Source organism: Arachis ipaensis, chromosome B02 (assembly GCF_000816755.2).
Source record: "Arachis ipaensis cultivar K30076 chromosome B02, Araip1.1, whole genome shotgun sequence".
NCBI classification, from domain to species: Eukaryota; Viridiplantae; Streptophyta; class Magnoliopsida; order Fabales; family Fabaceae; genus Arachis; species Arachis ipaensis.
This window is the reverse complement of record NC_029786.2, coordinates 1,220,449-1,239,128: the sequence shown is the minus strand read 5'-3', so window position 1 is coordinate 1,239,128 and position 18,680 is coordinate 1,220,449. Positions and strand designations below refer to the sequence as shown.

The 18,680-nt window shown below is 33.6% G+C and overlaps 3 protein-coding genes across 3 annotated transcripts; 1 reads left to right on the top strand and 2 right to left on the bottom strand.

Moving 5' to 3' along the window:
* Nucleotides 985-2,717, bottom strand: LOC107621746 (putative UDP-rhamnose:rhamnosyltransferase 1). The gene has a single exon (XM_016323756.2). It carries the CDS (start codon nt 2,639-2,641, stop codon nt 1,262-1,264), a length of 1,380 nt encoding a protein of 459 aa, XP_016179242.1. The 5' UTR covers nt 2,642-2,717; the 3' UTR covers nt 985-1,261.
* LOC110268290 lies at nt 8,914-13,618 on the top strand. The gene is made up of 8 exons (XM_021114262.1): nt 8,914-9,609; nt 9,712-10,151; nt 10,265-10,354; nt 10,445-10,677; nt 10,724-10,853; nt 11,471-11,540; nt 12,706-12,753; nt 13,461-13,618. Exons 1-8 carry the CDS (start codon nt 9,045-9,047, stop codon nt 13,616-13,618), a joined length of 1,734 nt encoding a protein of 577 aa, XP_020969921.1. The 5' UTR covers nt 8,914-9,044.
* Nucleotides 16,080-17,982, bottom strand: LOC110267408 (type-2 histone deacetylase 1-like). The gene has a single exon (XM_021112917.1). It carries the CDS (start codon nt 17,969-17,971, stop codon nt 16,208-16,210), a length of 1,764 nt encoding a protein of 587 aa, XP_020968576.1. The 5' UTR covers nt 17,972-17,982; the 3' UTR covers nt 16,080-16,207.

The following is an 18,680-nucleotide window of genomic DNA, read 5'->3' as shown; positions in this document are numbered from 1 at the left end:
CTATTCATTGTTTTTTTTTCTAATAACTTAAAAAAATAAATGTAATCAATTTTTGTAACTAATTATTAACTATGATTTACTAACATTGCAGGAAATTAAACACTTATTAAAGTAATTGTGAAAAAAATATGATGAACAAATTCAAACATTTGTTACAAGAAGGAAAAGTCTATACTATACAAAATTTGAAAATAGAATATGCAAATGATTTGTATAGACCAATTAAAGGGACAATGAAAGCAAACTTGGGTCAAAGAAAAATATTAACAAGTAATCTCACTTTATACTATTTCAATTATTCTTATTAAAAATAACTTATTCAAAAAATTTCTTTACACATTTTTGTTCTTTTTATTGTATATGTCATTGGAAAAACTGCTTAAACAATGTAAACAATGGATAAATCTACCATACACTCATAATTTGTCAAACAAGTTTCATATGGTCATCGGCAAAAGGTATTAACAAACGACATTTTGACACGGTATCTGATCTAACCTACTATCTAGAATTTATCAGAAAGAATCTGAATAATTTGCTTCATATAATTGTGACTGACTTCGGCAATATGAATTTCATTATTAGTATTTTTTTTTATCCAATCCAACTTGAGATAGTTAATCACCACCAGATTGTTTTATAAAAGCTACTCAAGTTATTAATACCAAAAAACCCTCTCTTTTTATCTTTACAAATTTTGATATCCATGCATGTCATCTAACAATAGCTCCCACTTCTTCCTCTTACCGTTCATAATTTTCTACCAATTAATGCACATGCACTTCTGAAAGATGATGTTTCACTTTCAGATTAGATTTTGTTCTAGATGGATAGCTTTTCTACATTCTACAAGTACATTTTTTTTGTGAACTATCAAAAATATTTTCTGATGCATTAATTACCATTTCAATATTAAGAAAACGATTTTTCAATATCAAGTTTTTAACCATCCAAACTTCCTCCAAGTTGATCTATTGCATGTTGGAAGTAATTCTAGACTTGCTTTGCTCAAACCATACAACAAAATCAACAGCAGAAGGTAATTTATTACATAGCTGATCTACTGCTTAAGTTACATTTAAATACATCCATAACATTTAAGAGTTTGTTCGGTAACTATCTTATCTGACTCCATAGTCTCAATATATCTGCATCTGTCTTAAGACACTAATGACTAATCAAACACAACCTAAGAGTTTATTCATTAATCACTCAATATAAGAATCATTTGGACTAATAACAAGGTCTATTCTCAGATTCATCAAGTCCTAAGAAACTTGACAAATGCTTTCATGTAATCATGGTGAAGCTTCAAATCGCCTACAACTTTAGCAATTTCTCTTGTCTTGATTCTAAGCATCTCTCCTTCCTCCAATACCATAGCTTCTCTGAGGCATTTGGCTATGTCATCTCTACTAAATGAACCATCTTCATTATTTCTCTTCACTTCAATGGCAAGACCCTTATCAAGCAAAGCCTTTGCATTAAGAGGTTGATCAACAACAAATGGCAACACTACAAGAGTGTGGCCAAACATCAAAGTCTCAATTATAGATCCCCAGCCAGAATGAAACAAAGACCCCCCAATAGATTTATGTGACAAAATTTCCTTTTGTGGTGCCCATCCAAAACAAACTTTTCCTCTCTTTGATGTTCTTTCACAAAATCCAAGAGGCAGAGAATCATGATCATGAATTGCCCAACTTGGTTTTCTCAATGTCCACAAAAATGGTAATTCAGAAAGCTCTAATCCATAAGCTATCTCAAAAACTTGCTCTTTGCTCAACTTACACTCACTACCAAACCCAACAAAGACTACCGACTTTGTTGCTTGCGCATCAAGCCACTCGAAAGTCTTACTCCAAGACTCATCAACAAGTCTTTTCTCTGGCATCTCCGGAGGAAGCAAACCTACAGGAATCACTGGCTTCTCAATAAGTTCTTGATATAGATTCAAATACTCACCTTCCATCTCATAGCAGTTGCGAAATGATACAGCGTTTGCGCCGTCTATTACATTGGCAAGCCTATCAATGTCTCTTAACCCGGTCACATTTTCTATGTATGCACTTTGATAGAACGCAATGGCCTCGTTTCGTTGAAAAGCCACTGAAGACGGAAAATTCACCCATTCTCTTGGTGATGTTAGGACTTCTGGCGAGGTTGGTGCTCTCATTCGACCGGGTGGTCCAAAGAACACAATAGTGGAAGCAGAGTAAACAGAGTAGTACATGAGTTTCACATGAAGCTCTTGAGCAATCTCTACAGCCCAGTGTGCATGGAAGTCACAAATGATCCAATTTGGTTGCAACTTAGACACAAATTCCTTCACTGGATTTTGCATTTGATCCCATGCTAACTTGAGGTACTGAATTTTGTCAAATGGAATGTCCACAGTAGCCTCACCACCAGAGAGATGTGATGAGTCTAATGGTGATGGAAATGGAATTTCCACCAAATGTAAAATATGAGATAAATCTGAAGGTGGTTTTGGAAGCCTTTGAATATTTTTTGGTGTTGAAATGAAGGAGACATGAATACCTGATTTGGCTATGTCTATGGAGAGTTGGAAAAACGGAATCAAATGGCCAAATGCAGACCATGGAAGCATCACCACATGATGAGTTGCATTCTCAGACATTTTTTTCTCCTCTGTTTTTTTCTTGTGTAAGGATCCTATGAGTTTTGATGGATATATATATGAGTATACAAAAGAAAAAAGATATATGCTATCATTTCTTTCTGTGTATGACTGTTCAAACTTTATTTATTTTAGGAGTTGGCTAATCAATTTCAAGGTACCATATTGTCTCTTCTTCACTATTTTTGTATATTGTGAAATACTATTCATTATTGAATTTTAATGTGATCTTTATTTAATGGTTAGTCTTTTTAGTTTTTATCCTTGCACTGTAACAGCATCAGTAACTTTGAGCTTCTAGCTGTCTCACACTGATTTTGGGAACACATCAAATCCCAGGATATATATTTTTGATGAATGCAACAAAGTTCCATGTGATTGGGGGACACGTGAAGTCAGAGATATCCAAATTTCATAATGACATCGTTATCTGTCTCCTAGATAACTTAGAAAATTCATAGCAGTGGAGAACTTAATTGACATTTGGCAACACATTTTTTGTATGTATATCATGGTAACATATTATGAGGTTTCAATAACAATAATGCATGCTAGTTGTCTTATTTTAATAATTTGTACATTGATAATGTCTTGGTCTTAGTCTAATAGTTTGCTTGGAGCTTTTGATTTGCCTGTTTTCTACATTTTTAAATTAGAAAAACTAGATTAAAACTCGCCTATTGTGGAAAGCTAAATTAATTATACTATATATCTATTATATAAATTTAAAAGTGTTGTATTAAAAAGATTGTGATCCATGGCTTAGATTTTGAGCTTTTTTTAGTGGTTGTATTTGAAGATAATAAAAAAAATTGAGAATGAAAATACAAAAAAAAAAAATATAGCATAAAATTACAAATAAATTTTGTTTAAAAAAAAAAAATAGAAAAAGAAAAAAACTCACCACCATTAAGTGAAGTTGATAGAAATGAAATAGTTGTCTTATCTGACACAACTTTCTAATGACATTAACTACATCTTCACCAACTTGGAAAAACTGTTTGATAAAAGTATCATGTCCAAGAGAAATTATAGAATAATATGAATAACTCTTCATTTGTTCAACTTAGAGTTATAAATCCAGCAAGCAGTTGAACTTATTGTATGAGTTCTTGCTGAAGATAAGGATAGACATGAAGGTGTAATAAATTAGTATTTTTGGTTATATGAATAGGATAAAATAAAATACATAAAATACAAAAGACAGAAACATAAAAATTAATATTTTTGTATTTTGTTTGATGATAAACTAAAATAAATTATAAAAGTTTAATTTATTCTCTTTTTTTATTTAAAAAATTTAAAAAAATATAATAATAAAAAATATAATTATAAAAAATTAACAAAAATAATAAAAAAATAAAAAATAAATTTTACTTTTTATTAGTATCTCTTGTAAGTATTTCTGTATTTTTTAGTTAAAATAAATATAAAATATACTAATTTAATATTTTTAAAAATAATATTTATCAAACACAATTTTAAATCTTTTTATCTCTACCTCAATATCATGTGTGTGTCTACCTAAAATTGCGAGAACAAAACCTGTCGCCCAAAATATCATTGTCTCTTTTTTTTTTTTTTCGGTATAAGTTTTTAGGATTCATTTCTTTCCTTTTTCTTTTTTCTTGCTTTAGTGTTTTCTTGTTGGACATGTATTTCTTTTTTTGGGTCAGAAGACACGGTTTCGTGTTTAACATCAACTTCTCTAACTGCTTTCAAGGAGGTTAGATGGGCTACACTAGTGGGCTTTTTGGGACCGGTAATGCAATAGACTATAGACCATAGGCAAAGGCCCACTACCCTTAACTAATTGTACCACCTCATCAGTATTCATATTCAATATAGATTCGGAACATTAGCCAATAGCCATAGGTAGTGTTTTCCACCTCTTACAAAGTTACAAGCAATCCGACCCAGAACACTAGAAAAAGACAAAGCAAAAGGTTTTACATGTAATTTCCTTCAAAAAAATTTTATTACATTCGAAAATAAAAAATAAATATTTTTTTATAAAAATAGATAATTAAATTAATTAAATAATATTATTTAAATAAAAAATTTTACTAAATACTAAAAATTTAAAAGATAAGTAGCGTCTTTAAATTTTTAGGAAATATTATCAATTATTAGATTGCAAAATATAAATTAAAAAAAAAAGCTTAAGTTTTCGGCACATGTCTAAAATGAAATAAACCATTTCTTAGAATAATTTATCTTGTCTTGTCTGTGTACCGTGTGAGAATCCCTATCAAAGTGTTAATAAATAAAAAAATAATTCACTTTAAGGGACCAGCTAATTAAAGTAATTAACCATGCATTGTAGCTTAGGATGAGGGACTTGTTCTATTTTTTATTTAATGTATATTTTATATCCTGAAAGTTTAAATGATTTTGGATTTTTTTTTTCAAAATTAGAAATATATAAATTTTTATTCATAAGTTTGCAAAACCATAAATTTTTAGAATTTAAATTTAAACACAAAATTTAATTTTTATTTTTTTATTTTTATTTTTTAATATTTTATTTAAATTTAAGTAAAAATATTTTTTATTGATATTTATATTTTAAAGTTTAATACCCTAATCTATTTTCTGCTGTTACAATTTCGTTGATATTACCTATGAATTTGTACAAAATAATTTTCTTTCGCTATTTCACAGATATTGATTGTAAAGTTATATGATACCATATAAATTAATGAGTAATACTTTAAATAGATCCCCAAAAAAATTATTATCCGACAGTTTTGTCTCCCACAAAATTTAACTAAAATTTCAATCATGAGGTTCTCAGATATCCACCAGATACATCCCCAAAACCGTTTGATCCGGTTAACGTGGTGACGTATCAGGTTAATTGCGACATGTCACCTCCAGGACATTTTGGTCTCCATCCACGCTGGACAAAATGACGTCTTATTGGAACCAGAGGCAAAACGACTTCGTTTCAGGGAGGACAAATTCGCCCCCACTTGAACAGAGAATGTAAACGGTGCCGTTTTCATGTGGGGGACCTATTTGACTTATAATAGTATCTTAGGGGACCTATTTGACCTATAATTCGTCATGTTAAAAGAAACTATATTTACTTCAACGCAAACCTTAAAAACACATTGACTGTTCATTTATCAAAATGGTAACATAAACCTGAGAACCCAAACATGTTAACCACACAAATAGTTGGCTTCAATAGCAACACAAACCAAATCAAGTCAAAAGAAGGTTTATTTTCTTCAACATAAACTAAACGAAACCATTCTAAACAACATAAAGTCTTCTTCCTCCAACATAACAAAATGTGGTAACATAACTAAAACAACAACTTTCACACTAATTCTTAGAAGCATCATTTCTTGAAAGACTGGTTCAACCCTGGTGTTGGAATGAATTTGAACAACTTAGATAGTGTGCCACTGGTTGCAACTGCCATTGTCTCAGCACTAACACTCCTCGAATTTTTTGTCCTAATTACTGTCTCCTTTAGACGTCTAAAAGAAAGCTGAGTTTGGAATAAACAGTATTGTTATCACCATGTTTCACACATAGTTCAACTGCTTACATTAAGCCACTTATAAGGGGCATACTTTTGGGTTGCTTGAGACATTTCTTGTCACATCTGAGGGAGAATTGTCAACTTGAATATATTGAGAGGGAGGATTAGGCTCTTGCATGCTACCAGTTCAAATACATCAGCTTGTGTTTCCAATATTAACAAACAGAGACAATAAAAGTATTTGAGTGTAACATCACGAATTATAGGTCAAATAGGTCCCCTAAGATACTATTATAAGGCAAATAGGTCCCCCACATGAAAACGTCGCTGTTTGCATTATCTGTCCAAGTGGGGACGAATTTGTCCTCCGCGAAACAACGTTGTTTTGGCCCTGGTTCCAATACGACGTCGTTTTGTCCAGCGTAAATGGGGACCAAAATGTCCTGGAAGTAACATGTCGCAGTTAACCTAACACGTAACCACGTTAACCGGATCAAACAGTTTTGGGGACGTATCTGGTGGATATCTGAGAACCTCAGAGGCGAAATCTTAGTTAAATTTTGTGGGGGACAAAACTGTCGAATGATAAATTTCTTGAGAATCTATTTGGAGTATTACTCTAAATTAATAAATATTTGTATTTTGCTATAAAATAAGAAATATAAAATTTTATTCATTTATTTAAAAAATCCATCTGTTTTATGCTTACTGTTTTACTTCATTTTAATTTTATTTTTTTTTTTATTTTTTTAACACAAAAAATTAGCTGTTTTTTTTCTGTTTCATTTTTAACTTTGCCTCTTCACCATCATCTCTATCATTTTTCAGTTTCACTCAACCCCATCATTATCATCACCATTAAAAACTTCCGTTATTTTTATTTTCTTGCTTTGTTTTTTCAACTACCAACCACCACCATCATTGTGGATGCTGCCAGCATTGCATTGTAAATAACTAAATATAAAAATCTCAATGGATAATAAAGGGGTCGATTAGGACTGTGTATGGTCCGGTCCAATTCGAATTCGAAAGATTTTGGATCATAAAAATTTGGATCCGAAGTGATTCGGAATTGACCCAAGAGAAAAAATGAAATCTCCGAAGTGAGTAAAATTGGGACTAGGTCATATCTCAGGTCACCGAACTTAGTTTGATGGCCCAATTATCATACACAATTAATATTTTATATTAGAGAAAAGGACAAATAGGTCCCTGACCTTTGGCCCCGCGGACATTTTCGTCCCTGAGCATTTGAAAATACTTTTAAATCCCTGACCTTCACAAATCTTGGACGGATGAGTCCCTCCGTCAAATTGCCTCTGCCAGACTCGCCGGAGAAGTCTGATGTGGCTCTCGTGCGGATGACGTGGCATGACTGGTTGACACCTGGACTGCTGACTGGAAAGCTACATTATAAAATTGGACAAATAAGTCCCTGCACCACTAAACTACGTCGTTTTGATTTCATCCCTTACAAAGTCCCTTACAATACCCATTACACCCATACCACCCTTTCTGAATTACATAAAACCCTAAGGATACTAACGATCATCATACTCTGTTTCTCCCTCCAAAAAGATCACTACCCAGGCTGAGACATTTGCCGTGTGCAGTGACCGTCGAAGAGGCCTCCATTGTTGTCTGAGTTGCTGTCTTCGTCACCGAAGGTAAGAAGTTTGTTGTGTTGCTTAGTTAGTGGATTGTGATGTTAAATACTTATGCAAGTATGAACTCTGTTGTGAAAGGACTGATCGTGCATGTTGATAGAAGTTGTCAAAAAAGTATTGGGGTTTTTCGATTGAAATTGAATTACTGTTAGGGCAAAGAAAGCTTCTGCGGTGATTTTTCGTTTCTGTATGTTGAAGGCCATTGCTTGTTAATATGTGAAAAGAGTAATTCTTGATCATTGTTTACAATTTTTTGTTTTTCTTTTTTTCAGATGGTTGATGTGTTTGTGGTGCCTGTATTCCACCATGGAGGTAATTTTGTGAGAGAAAGTAATGGCTCTCTGGTTTACAAAAATGGGAAGGTGGAGAAGTTTCCAGAAATGGACCTGGACTTCGTTAATTTCGGAGACTTGATCATATTGTTCAAGGGGTTGGGGTACCAATCATACAAGACAGTTTATTGGTATGATCCAAGGAGTCCTGATATTGAGTCTGGGCTGCATATTTTGACAGGAGATGCAGGGATTAACGCAATGCGAGAGAACAAAATGAAGAATACAGAGACGGATTATAGAGATATAAGTTAAAATTATAATCATAGGAAGTTACTGCTATAGAAATATAAGTTAAAATTATAATCATAGGAAGTTGCTGCTGCATAACTTGTTATAACTTGTAAGAATGTACTTATTATGAATGTACTACTACTGCTGCATAACTTGTTATACTCATAATGAAGATTATTAAGATAAGAGTTAATGTTATAATCAAAGCAAGTTAATTAGTTAGTTACCAATCGTGATATGCTATATATGTTGACTTCTTGATGATATAATCAAAGCAAGTTAATTAGTTAATGTTATATCAAAGCAAGTTAATTAGTTAGTTTCCATTATAACTCTGCTGCACATACTATATATATATATATAGCAGCATGTACTTCTAATCATGTAACTTCTACAATAATTCAATCCATGTAATCTTTATTAATATATTCCTTTCTTTTACAAACTCTCTGAACTCGTATCAAATAAAATTGTATCGATTATTTTAGATATTTATGAAAATTTTTAATTAATTATATATTATAATTAAAAACTATCTAAATAACAATTAGGTTTTATAAAAATTCAATTTTTAATATTATGTTATTGGGTAGCAAATGTATCATGACTGTTGTGTTACTTGATATGATTGTGCAACTGCTATGTAGGGATTGTTACCTGCATTGAAGTCAGTTATGCCAAATGCCCATCACCGAAACTGTGTGATGCACATTTGGAAAAATTTTATCAACCGTTTTAAGGACCTCTATATTCGGGAGGTGGTTTGGGATTGTGCTAAATGCACCACCATACCAGAATTTAAGGAGCAAATGGAAAAACTCAAGCGAATTAACCAGGGTGCATGGGAGTATCTATCGAAATTTGAGCCAGCAACTTGGGTGAAGGCCTATTTCTCACATGGACCAAAAGTGGACAACCTCACAAATAACATGTGTGAGGTGTTCAACGCGAAGATAGTAAACTATAGAATCAAGCCTATTCTCACAATGTGTGAAGAAATTAGGTGCTATCTGATGAGGAGGATGGTCAAACATAAGCAGTTACTAGAAAATTATTCTGGAAAGCTCGCACCTGTTCAGCAGAAAAGGCTGGATCGTCTTATAAGGCCCAGCAACAAGTGGCTTGCAGAGTGGACAGGTGACGAGGAACGTAAGAGATTTGAAGTGAGTCGTAAGAATACAAAGGTAGATGTGGATCTCATCAAGCAAACTTGCTCATGCAACAAGTGGCAGCTGACTGGTTAGTTCTAATTATATGTTAAATCTGTTCTGAATTATATGGTTTACTGTTCTAAATTATCTGGTTTATTGCTAACTAGTGCATGATATTGGTCTGTTTTAGGCATGCCCTGTATCCATGCAGTAGCAGCAATCAGGAAAAGACATGATCAACCAGAAGAATATGTTCATCCATGGTTATGCATGGAGTCAATCCATAAGACATATTCACATTCTATTCAACCGGTGCCTAGTCAGGAATTTTGGACACGGAGTGAGTATTCAAGACCAGATCCTCCCATCATAAAGAGACCAATAGGCAGACCAAAGGTACACAACAGACAAAAGGATCCGGCTGAACCAATGATGCAGCAAGGTGCCAAGCTGAAGAGATCCTTTAAGGTAACTTGCAGTAAATGTGGCTCAGAGGGACATAATTACAAGACATGCAAGGGTGCTCCATCTAACCCCAACTGGAAACCTAAGACCAAGAAGTCCAAGAAAGGTGGGACAAGTCAGTCACTAGTTGTCCTTCCACTATCACAGTCAGCACCAAAAGATGATGTTAGTATTTTATTTATTCTTAGTAATCTGGATATTTGGTGTATATATATGTTTAGTTCAATATTTGAGGATTTATATAGTAATGATCAACATTGGTCAACTTAATTGGACAGGATGCTCTTAACACCCAAAGTGATCCATCTAGCCAGGCTGTTTCTAGCCAGGCTGCATCTAGCCAGGCTGCATCTAGCCAGGCTCCAGATGTAAGTTTTATATATTATTGTGAAATGTTGACCCTTTAAACTGTTATTTATCCTAAGTCTCATGAATACCGTCTTATGTATCACAAACAGGTTCCAAGTGCTGTGGCAGCAACACCAAACCCTGTAACACCAGTTCCCGTGGCAGACCAACTCACAACCAGAGGTACACCATTTAGGCCTCCACTTCAAGTTCCATCCACAGCTCACCAAACAGTTCAACCAAAAACTTCAAAAATCAGACCCAAACAGAAGATATTCAGGCCACCTACGGCCTCCAGAAAGAACGCAATCAATTTAAGGATTAGGGATGAAATCAAAACGACGTAGTTTAGTGGTGCAGGGACTTATTTGTCCAATTTTATAATGTAGCTTTCCAGTCAGCAGTCCAGGTGTCAACCAGTCATGCCACGTCATCCGCACGAGAGCCACATCAGACTTCTCCGGCGAGTCTGGCAGAGGCAATTTGACGGAGGGACTCATCCGTCCAAGATTTGTAAAGGTCAGGGATTTAAAAGTATTTTCAAATGCTCAGGGACGAAAATGTCCGCGGGGCAAAAGGTCAGGGACCTATTTGTCCTTTTCTCTTTATATTATTAGTGATGGATGATAGTTATTCTTATGTGAAATTTAAGTATTGTAAACCTTAATATTTTGTATTATTAGTCATTATAAGATTATAAGTAGTTAATGTTTTATGGTTAGAATGTATAAGACTTTAAACTAATGCATAATATTGTGTTATTTGTATTGACTTAAATATTTGGTGTTATTAGATAATATTAGTATTGATTGTGGTTATGTTTTAATTTTAGAAAAGGGTTAGTTTTTGTTATATTTTTCTAAGTGAATTTTACCATGTCAAATAATGGTTGGAGTCTTGGAACCTTGGATATTTTCGCATGCTAGCTTACAAGAAAGTATTAAGGTAATGTAATATTAATGGCCTGATTTTTACCTAGTATAATCATGGTCCAAAAGTGTGTAGGTTTTATCGAATATAGAGCCGGATTCGGGTCTAACAAATAGGCCCGGTATATATTTTGAGTCGGGTCTGAATTACATCAAATTATGGAAGGATAAAAATGATAAACAAAAATTACTAATCTTTAATATTAGAATAAAATAAAAGAGAAGGGCAGCAGCCCTGCTGGTGGTAGCAGTGTTGCTAGTAGCAGCAGTGCTACTGGTGAGACACAGACATCACCGCCTTCTCTGTCGCCTTAGCGGGACCACAGGAATGACGACGACGACTACTAGGATCTTTAGTTATTAGAGTTTGTTTTACTATTTCATTGTATTTATCAATGTTCTGAAAATCGGTTCGAACCAGCCGGTCGAACCGATCGAACCGTGAACCGGACATCAAAACGATTCGGTCAATTAGTAAAACCGCGAAATCTGTAAACCGGTGTTGAACCGGTGAACCGGCCGATTTTTTGGCAAAATAGCAAAACGCTGCCGTTTTCCGCTCTGAACCCTAAATCAATGTTCTGATCCCTAATTGCCTTCACAAAATCACAATTCTCATCGAGCTTCAGAATCAGAGAACGCCATCACAGTCTCACACGGCCACACGGGTTCGTTGTCGAGCAATCACCTCCGTCGCGCAGTCACCTCCGTCGAGCAGTCACCTCCGTCGCGCAGTCACTCGGCGTTCGTGCTCCACCACTGCTTGGTTCACTCGGTGTCGCTGTCTCCCACTCTCCCTAGTCCCTATTGCATGTTCTGTTGAAGCCTTTAAGGTGCCTTCGAGCTTCCAGAGTTCCAGGTAATTTTTTTCTTAGTTATGAACTTATGATTGTTTGATTGAATCATTGAATAATTGCATGTCTCTGTCTCCTGATGAGTTTGATTGAGTAGCTCTTTGATTTTGTGACATGATGAACTCTGAAACTGTGAACTCTGAACTGATCCTGCTAAACTGAACTAGATTTTGTGACCTGATGAACTGACATGATGAACTACTAAGCTGTGAACTCTTTGATTGAGTAGCTCTTTGATTTTGCTTTATTTACTGAACTGGATTTTGTTGTTTGTTGAATAATTGTGAATAATTTTGAATAATTTTGCTTTGTTTACTGAAACTAAACTTATTCCTGATGGGTTTGATTGAGTATTTTTAGTTATTTTATTTTTCTTTGAACTGATTACTGAAACTGAACTGATTACTGAAACTGAACTGATTTTACTTTGTTTACTGATTACTGAAACTGAACTGATTTTGCTTTGTTTATTGAACTGGATTTTGTTGTTTGCTGAATAATTGTGAATAATTTTGAATAATTTTGGATATTGCATGTTGTGATCTTGAGAGTTGAGATTACTGGGTTGGATTGCCATGAACTTTGCAGGCTATGAGTTAGCAAGGAAGGCCATGAATAAGAATGAGGAGCTAGCTGGTAAGGCTTCGGAGTAATGTTAATTAAAACCTGAATTTAGCTGCAGCCCTTGGGGAATTTCTTACTGGGAAATTTTTTAGCACTTACTGAGTTAATTGCAGCTCATGCCTGGATTTTCTTTAATCTGCTGGTCATTGATGCTGCACTGAAATTCACATTTTGTTTCCTTTGTTCATTTTGTACTTTTTTTGAGTCTGCCATTTGTAGCAGCAGAATCAACAAAACTTTCTTGTACTTCCAATTGATTTCTTCATCTAATGTATAGATTTTAAATTTATCATAATCTTTCTCAAGTTTCTTCTTTTTGATTTCCTGGCTCACTTAATTGTCGTCTGATTTTGCACTGCCTGAAGTCATTGTTATTATTATTATTATTAGAGCATTAGTGATCTTCACTATCAGCTTATCTTATGCGCTGTATGTAGTATGTACTATGCAATCAAAATTGTTAATTAATTAACATGAAACTACTGTGTACTTGATAGGTTTAGAGATTAATAGAATTGGTAGGTTTTATTGATGAACTAGGAATTGCAAATCACAACCCCTTATTAGAATACACGGTTGGAACTACCAACTGTGGAGGGAGTTCAACCTCTCGAGTAATATTGAAGACTTGCTTCATGAGTATTATAGTTTATTGATCAGACAATAAATTACAATAGCTTTGATCTTTAATTTATTGATAATGTGTTATATTTTGTTAGATGAGATTGATGCTGATTTAGATCAAGGCGGCGGTGGTGGTGGTAGTAGTACATTTTATGCTGCACCACTTGCTTTTTCTAGTCCAAGTAGTGAAAATGAAGGTGATGATATCAATGACGCAAATCTGCAGCAAGTTATGGAGGATTTTGATGATTGATGACAAACTTGGATAATTTTGATGTTGCTATGTTATGTTTGATTGGTTATTTTGTTTTTTGACTTTTGAATTTGTATTTGAATGAGATTATAACATTCTGGTTTATGTAATACTTTTAATTTGAATAGTATTTTAAAGTTTACATTAGACTATAATTATATTTCCATATGTTTATTTATATTTTATTTATTATTTTATTATAAAACGGTTTTTCGGTTCAACCACAGTCGAACCGATTGAACCTATGAACTAATGAACCAGTAGCTAGAGCGATTCGATGACCGGTTCGATTTTCAGAACCTTAGTATTTATTATATATAAATGTATGTGTTATTTAATTTATTTTAATATATATTTTATATTTTGTAATATCATCAATCTTTGAATCAATAAGTGAAATTAGTGAATCATCACTCATGTAACTATCTAGATGAGTACACATAGTTATGGTGAATCAATAACTACTCATCTATTGAATCATGCTCAAACAATTATTCACTACAATTACAAGATACTTAACAAGAATAAAAATAAAACAAAAATTCAGTATTGGGTTTATATAAACGTATTTTATGAGAAGATGATACTCAATAAAATGGTCATTATTGTAATAAACACTTTTTTTTAAAAAACACAACATTGTCATTAGTTTAAATTAAAGATACTTTTTGAGGCTTTCTACCTAAAGATACCCTTTTAAAAGTTATATCTAAATATACTCTTAATTTTAATATATGATCGAAGAATTACATACTAATTACCTCTAAACTTAATTACTAATACATAAATATTTATCCTACCTCTATATTCTTTTAAAACGATTAATCAATTGAAAAAGATTAAAGAGTAACAAAAACAACAATGTAAATTTGTGTAAAGAAATTAATTTTTTATTTTATAAAATGAACCCCGATTATTTTTTAAAAGACAATTGTGTATGTGTAAGCTTTATAAGTCTTAGGAATTTATTTAAATATACCGCTTTAATTAATTAGAATTTACTTGGTTTTATAATGAATCAAAATGTTAATGTAAATGTAGCAATATATACTTATATATTGTCTAGTACAAACTAATGGTGTTACTACTATATTTGTATACAAACAACTATCGGATAATACAAATATACGGACAATAAGCCTATTGTCTTTCTAATAACAACAAAACCTTGCTCCACTCTTAATAATTGATTATATTATTTTCAATTTTCCAAAACTATGACATATGTGAAAATTATGCACCATATTTTCTTTAGTTTTACCATATTTAAAATAACTAATGTTAACCTAAATATTCATGACAATTATTGCGTAATAACTAATAACTATGCAAGATTGTATTATTGTTGGACATTACGTTTTGCAGTTTTTGGTGATGGTTTGCATATATATTGTAGAATTTAATTTTGATGTGGTGAGTATAAAATAATTTTATATATACATGATGCATCTAATTATATATAATGTTATATTAATAAAATTAATTATTTTTTATATTAATTATATAAATAATTATTTAAAAAATATATATATAATTATATAATTATTATATAAAATACTTTACACTATCAATATATCAAAATTAAACTCATATATTATAAATGTATATAGAATACACAGAGTGAGAAAAAAACAAACATGTAGGTTCTCATTTGCATTGTTTGATACGTATATGAAACTTTCCGTACATTTTTTCATGCAGCAACTGAATCCATTAAAAACATCCAAAAACCCATCTCACATTCTGTCACGTGCCTCATTTTAGGTGAAAATTCAGGGACAGTCGACTTCACATAAAGTTAACTGAAAACGATTAGATGATTTAACTGATTTGATTAAATTTTTATCTAACTACTCTCAACTATCAACTTCACGTAAAATCGACTGCACCTGAATTTCCATCGTTTTATAGTTCAGTTTCAACTAACACCTCGCCCATCATAATCCAAGTGAAGACTATCTCTCAATATTTTTCTATTAACATAGCATATTAATTCTATAATAGATTCTTTTAAATTTAAAATTGCAATGTCTAATATTATTATGTGTAGTATGCTAGTATTATAATCTAGAATACTAATACATAAGAACAAAAATACTATTTCTACACTAAAATTAGGTATTAAAATTAGTCACTAATATATTTATATATAAATACATGTGTGATTTAATTTATTTTTAATATATATTTATATTCTAACATCTATTTTATACTAATAACTAATTTTGATAACTTTTTAATGTACAAATAACATATTCTACCTGAGAAATATTAGATATTCAATTTGTGAGTCTTATTGAGGTGCCTTTCAAATTTCATCCATTATCCATATATATAGCAGGAGAGGTAGCAGAGTACAAATTAAAGTGAGTTCCGAAACTTAGCTAGCTAGGAACAAAACAAATATAAAAAACCCTAAATAGAGATCAGATCAACGTAACTTTTTGAACAACAACGATACAACAATATATATAGCTACCTTAATATAAGATAAGAAGCAGCAGACACCACTAATTAAACTTTTAAATTTCCAGCGACCTAATACTAAAATAAAACAGAAAAAGAAGAGCACAACACAGAGAGTGCATATTATAAAAGTACGTAACCTAATCTAATTAAGAAAGTCATTAAGAAAGTCCGAGTAATGATCAAAAATGTCTTCCATGATAGGCCATGATCATTACTATTATTATTATTATTATTATTATTATTATTATTATTGTTGTTGTTGTTGTTGTTGTTGGTCTCCTCCTTCTTCTTGGTGTTGGTGTCCTTCTTCTTCTTCTTTCTCTTCTTCTCCTGAGTAAGAGGCATGCCAGAGGGAACTGCCGTATTGCTAGAGCCATTGAAATTAAAAACACCAGGTTGCGGCATGTGGAAACCATCTTGATACAAAGGAACATTAAAATCCTCGTCTTTCTTCGTCATCTGGCCTGTGGAAACAGCGGAAAGAGGAGGAAATGACTCAGCCTTAAGGTGGGAAGAATCTTGTGATGGAGAAGTAGGAGCACCTAACAACAGACACTCACTTTTAGTGGGCTTTGGACTTTTCAAGAAAGTGCTAACTATGTCTTCCAACAACCCCGATGATGAGTCTGAGTGATGAAAGAACTCTTGCGAGTATTCACTGCCATCAGCTTTATGATTATTATCACTGCCACAACCGAGACTGTTTGTGTTTGTCAGGCAAGAGGAAGAAAAGGGTGCGGTGTAGTTAGGAGCATTGCTACCATGTGATGAGTTGACTAAACTGCCCTTGGGGTAGGATAAATGGTGGCTAAAGGAAGATGAAACAGAGTGGTTATTAGCATTACCACCATGTGATGAGTTGACTAAACTGCCCTTGGAGTACGATAAGGAAGATGGAAGAGAAGGGTTATTAGCATTGCCACCATGTGATGAGTTGACTAAACTGCCCTTGGGGTATGATAAATGGTGGCTAACGGAAGATGAAACAGAAGGCTTGGCATTACCACCATGTGATGAGTTGACTAAATTGCCCTTGGGGTATGATAAAGGCTGGCTAAGGGAAGATGGAAGAGAAGGATTAGCATTGCCACCATGTGATGAGTTGATACCGCCACTGGGGTAGGATAAACGGTGGGTAAATGAAGATGAAAGTGAGTTGATACTTCGCTTGGGGTAGGATAAATGGTGACTAACTGAAGATGAAGGAGAAGGATTAGCATGCCCACCATGTGATGAGTTGACCAAACTGCCCTTGGGGTAGGATAAATGCTGGCCAAAGAAAGATGAAACAGAAGGGGCAACGAAGTCACGAGGGAGGAGCATGTTTGTGGAGTTAAGCTGTTGGTTTCGCTGTTGCTGGAAGGTAGAAAAGGAAGAAGGGGCGGAGTAAGAGGAGAAGGGGTCAGGCCAAGAACCACCCAAGTGGCGGTTACGGCTGTTGAAGAGTTGGTTAGGATGGATGGGGAAGCTGAACTGACTTCCCAATAAGTGGCTACTGCGGTTAAGGATGTTTTTATTGTTGTTTTTGTTGGTGACGAAGATTAAAGAAGGTTGAGGAGGGGAAATATAATACACAAAGTTGGTTCTCGCAGTGGGGCCACGCAAGACTCTGGCGGCGGAGTCGTAGGCTTGGGCGGCTTCCTCCGCAGTGTCATATGTCCCCAGCCAACGCCGCTCCTTAGTTTGAGGGTCCCTTATCTCAGCGGCATAACGTCCCCATGGCCTCCGCCTCACACCCCGGTACCTTATGGGTCCGACGGGGGTGGGGCCGTCCTTTTGAAGGATCCGCTTGCTGGTGAGGTTGGTGGCGACGGCGGTGACGGCAAGAGCAGTGGGAGAGTATTTGTCACTGCGGTGGCGCTCGGGTTGGGGAAGCTGGTTCATGACGTGGATGTTATGAGAGGAAGGTGGAAAAAGAGAGAAGAGAAGGGACTCAGCTTATTGGTGATGGGGATCTTTCTTTATGCTTCCTAGGGCTTGACGTTGTTTATAATGGAAAAAAAAATCTAAAAGAGCCGGCAATTTTATTAAATTTTGGTAAGTATGTAACTAAAAAAAATAAGTAATCTTATATTATTAGATAAAATCTTATACTATTAAAATTAGGAAAAGTATATGGAAACAAAATGTGACCAGCCAAAAAGTAAATAAAATCGTTTAATTAAAATCACTTTTTGAATAATATGTTTGAAAACCGCTCCTGAGATCATGGAGCACAAACGAAAACCCGATTTTTTATGGAACCCAAACACATTTTGACTGATTTTTGGCTGATATGCTTTTGGTTCCCTAGTTATTCTCTTAAAATTATTATTGATGATTATTTAATGACTATAAATTACAAAAATTATTGATTCTCTAACACTTCTCTAATGTGATAACTGAGTAGGCAAAACCGGTTCTATTTCATCTAGCTTGGCTAATGCTGTCCTACAAAACCGGTTCTATTTTTGCCTTTTGCCAATCACCAAATCGTACATAGAACATTAATAAAGTTACAGTGTTTACAGTTGTATATTTGGAAACTTTCCTCTATATTATAAGTAGAAAATGTTCTCAATATCTATCTTTTTTTTTTTTAAGAAGTATATTT

What these genes read in the sequence shown, in the direction of transcription:
- LOC107621746 (XM_016323756.2), bottom strand. Translation starts at nt 2,641, where the DNA reads ATGTCTGAGAATGCAACTCATCATGTGGTGATGCTTCCATGGTCTGCA.
- LOC110268290 (XM_021114262.1), top strand. Translation starts at nt 9,045, where the DNA reads ATGCCAAATGCCCATCACCGAAACTGTGTGATGCACATTTGGAAAAAT. An exon ending in CAACAAGTGGCAGCTGACTG is followed by an intron (nt 9,610 to 9,711) that starts GTTAGTTCTAAT and finishes GGTCTGTTTTAG; the next exon opens with GCATGCCCTGTATCCATGCA. An exon ending in TAGTAGCAGCAGTGCTACTG is followed by an intron (nt 11,541 to 12,705) that starts GTGAGACACAGA and finishes TGAACTTTGCAG; the next exon opens with GCTATGAGTTAGCAAGGAAG.
- LOC110267408 (XM_021112917.1), bottom strand. Translation starts at nt 17,971, where the DNA reads ATGAACCAGCTTCCCCAACCCGAGCGCCACCGCAGTGACAAATACTCT.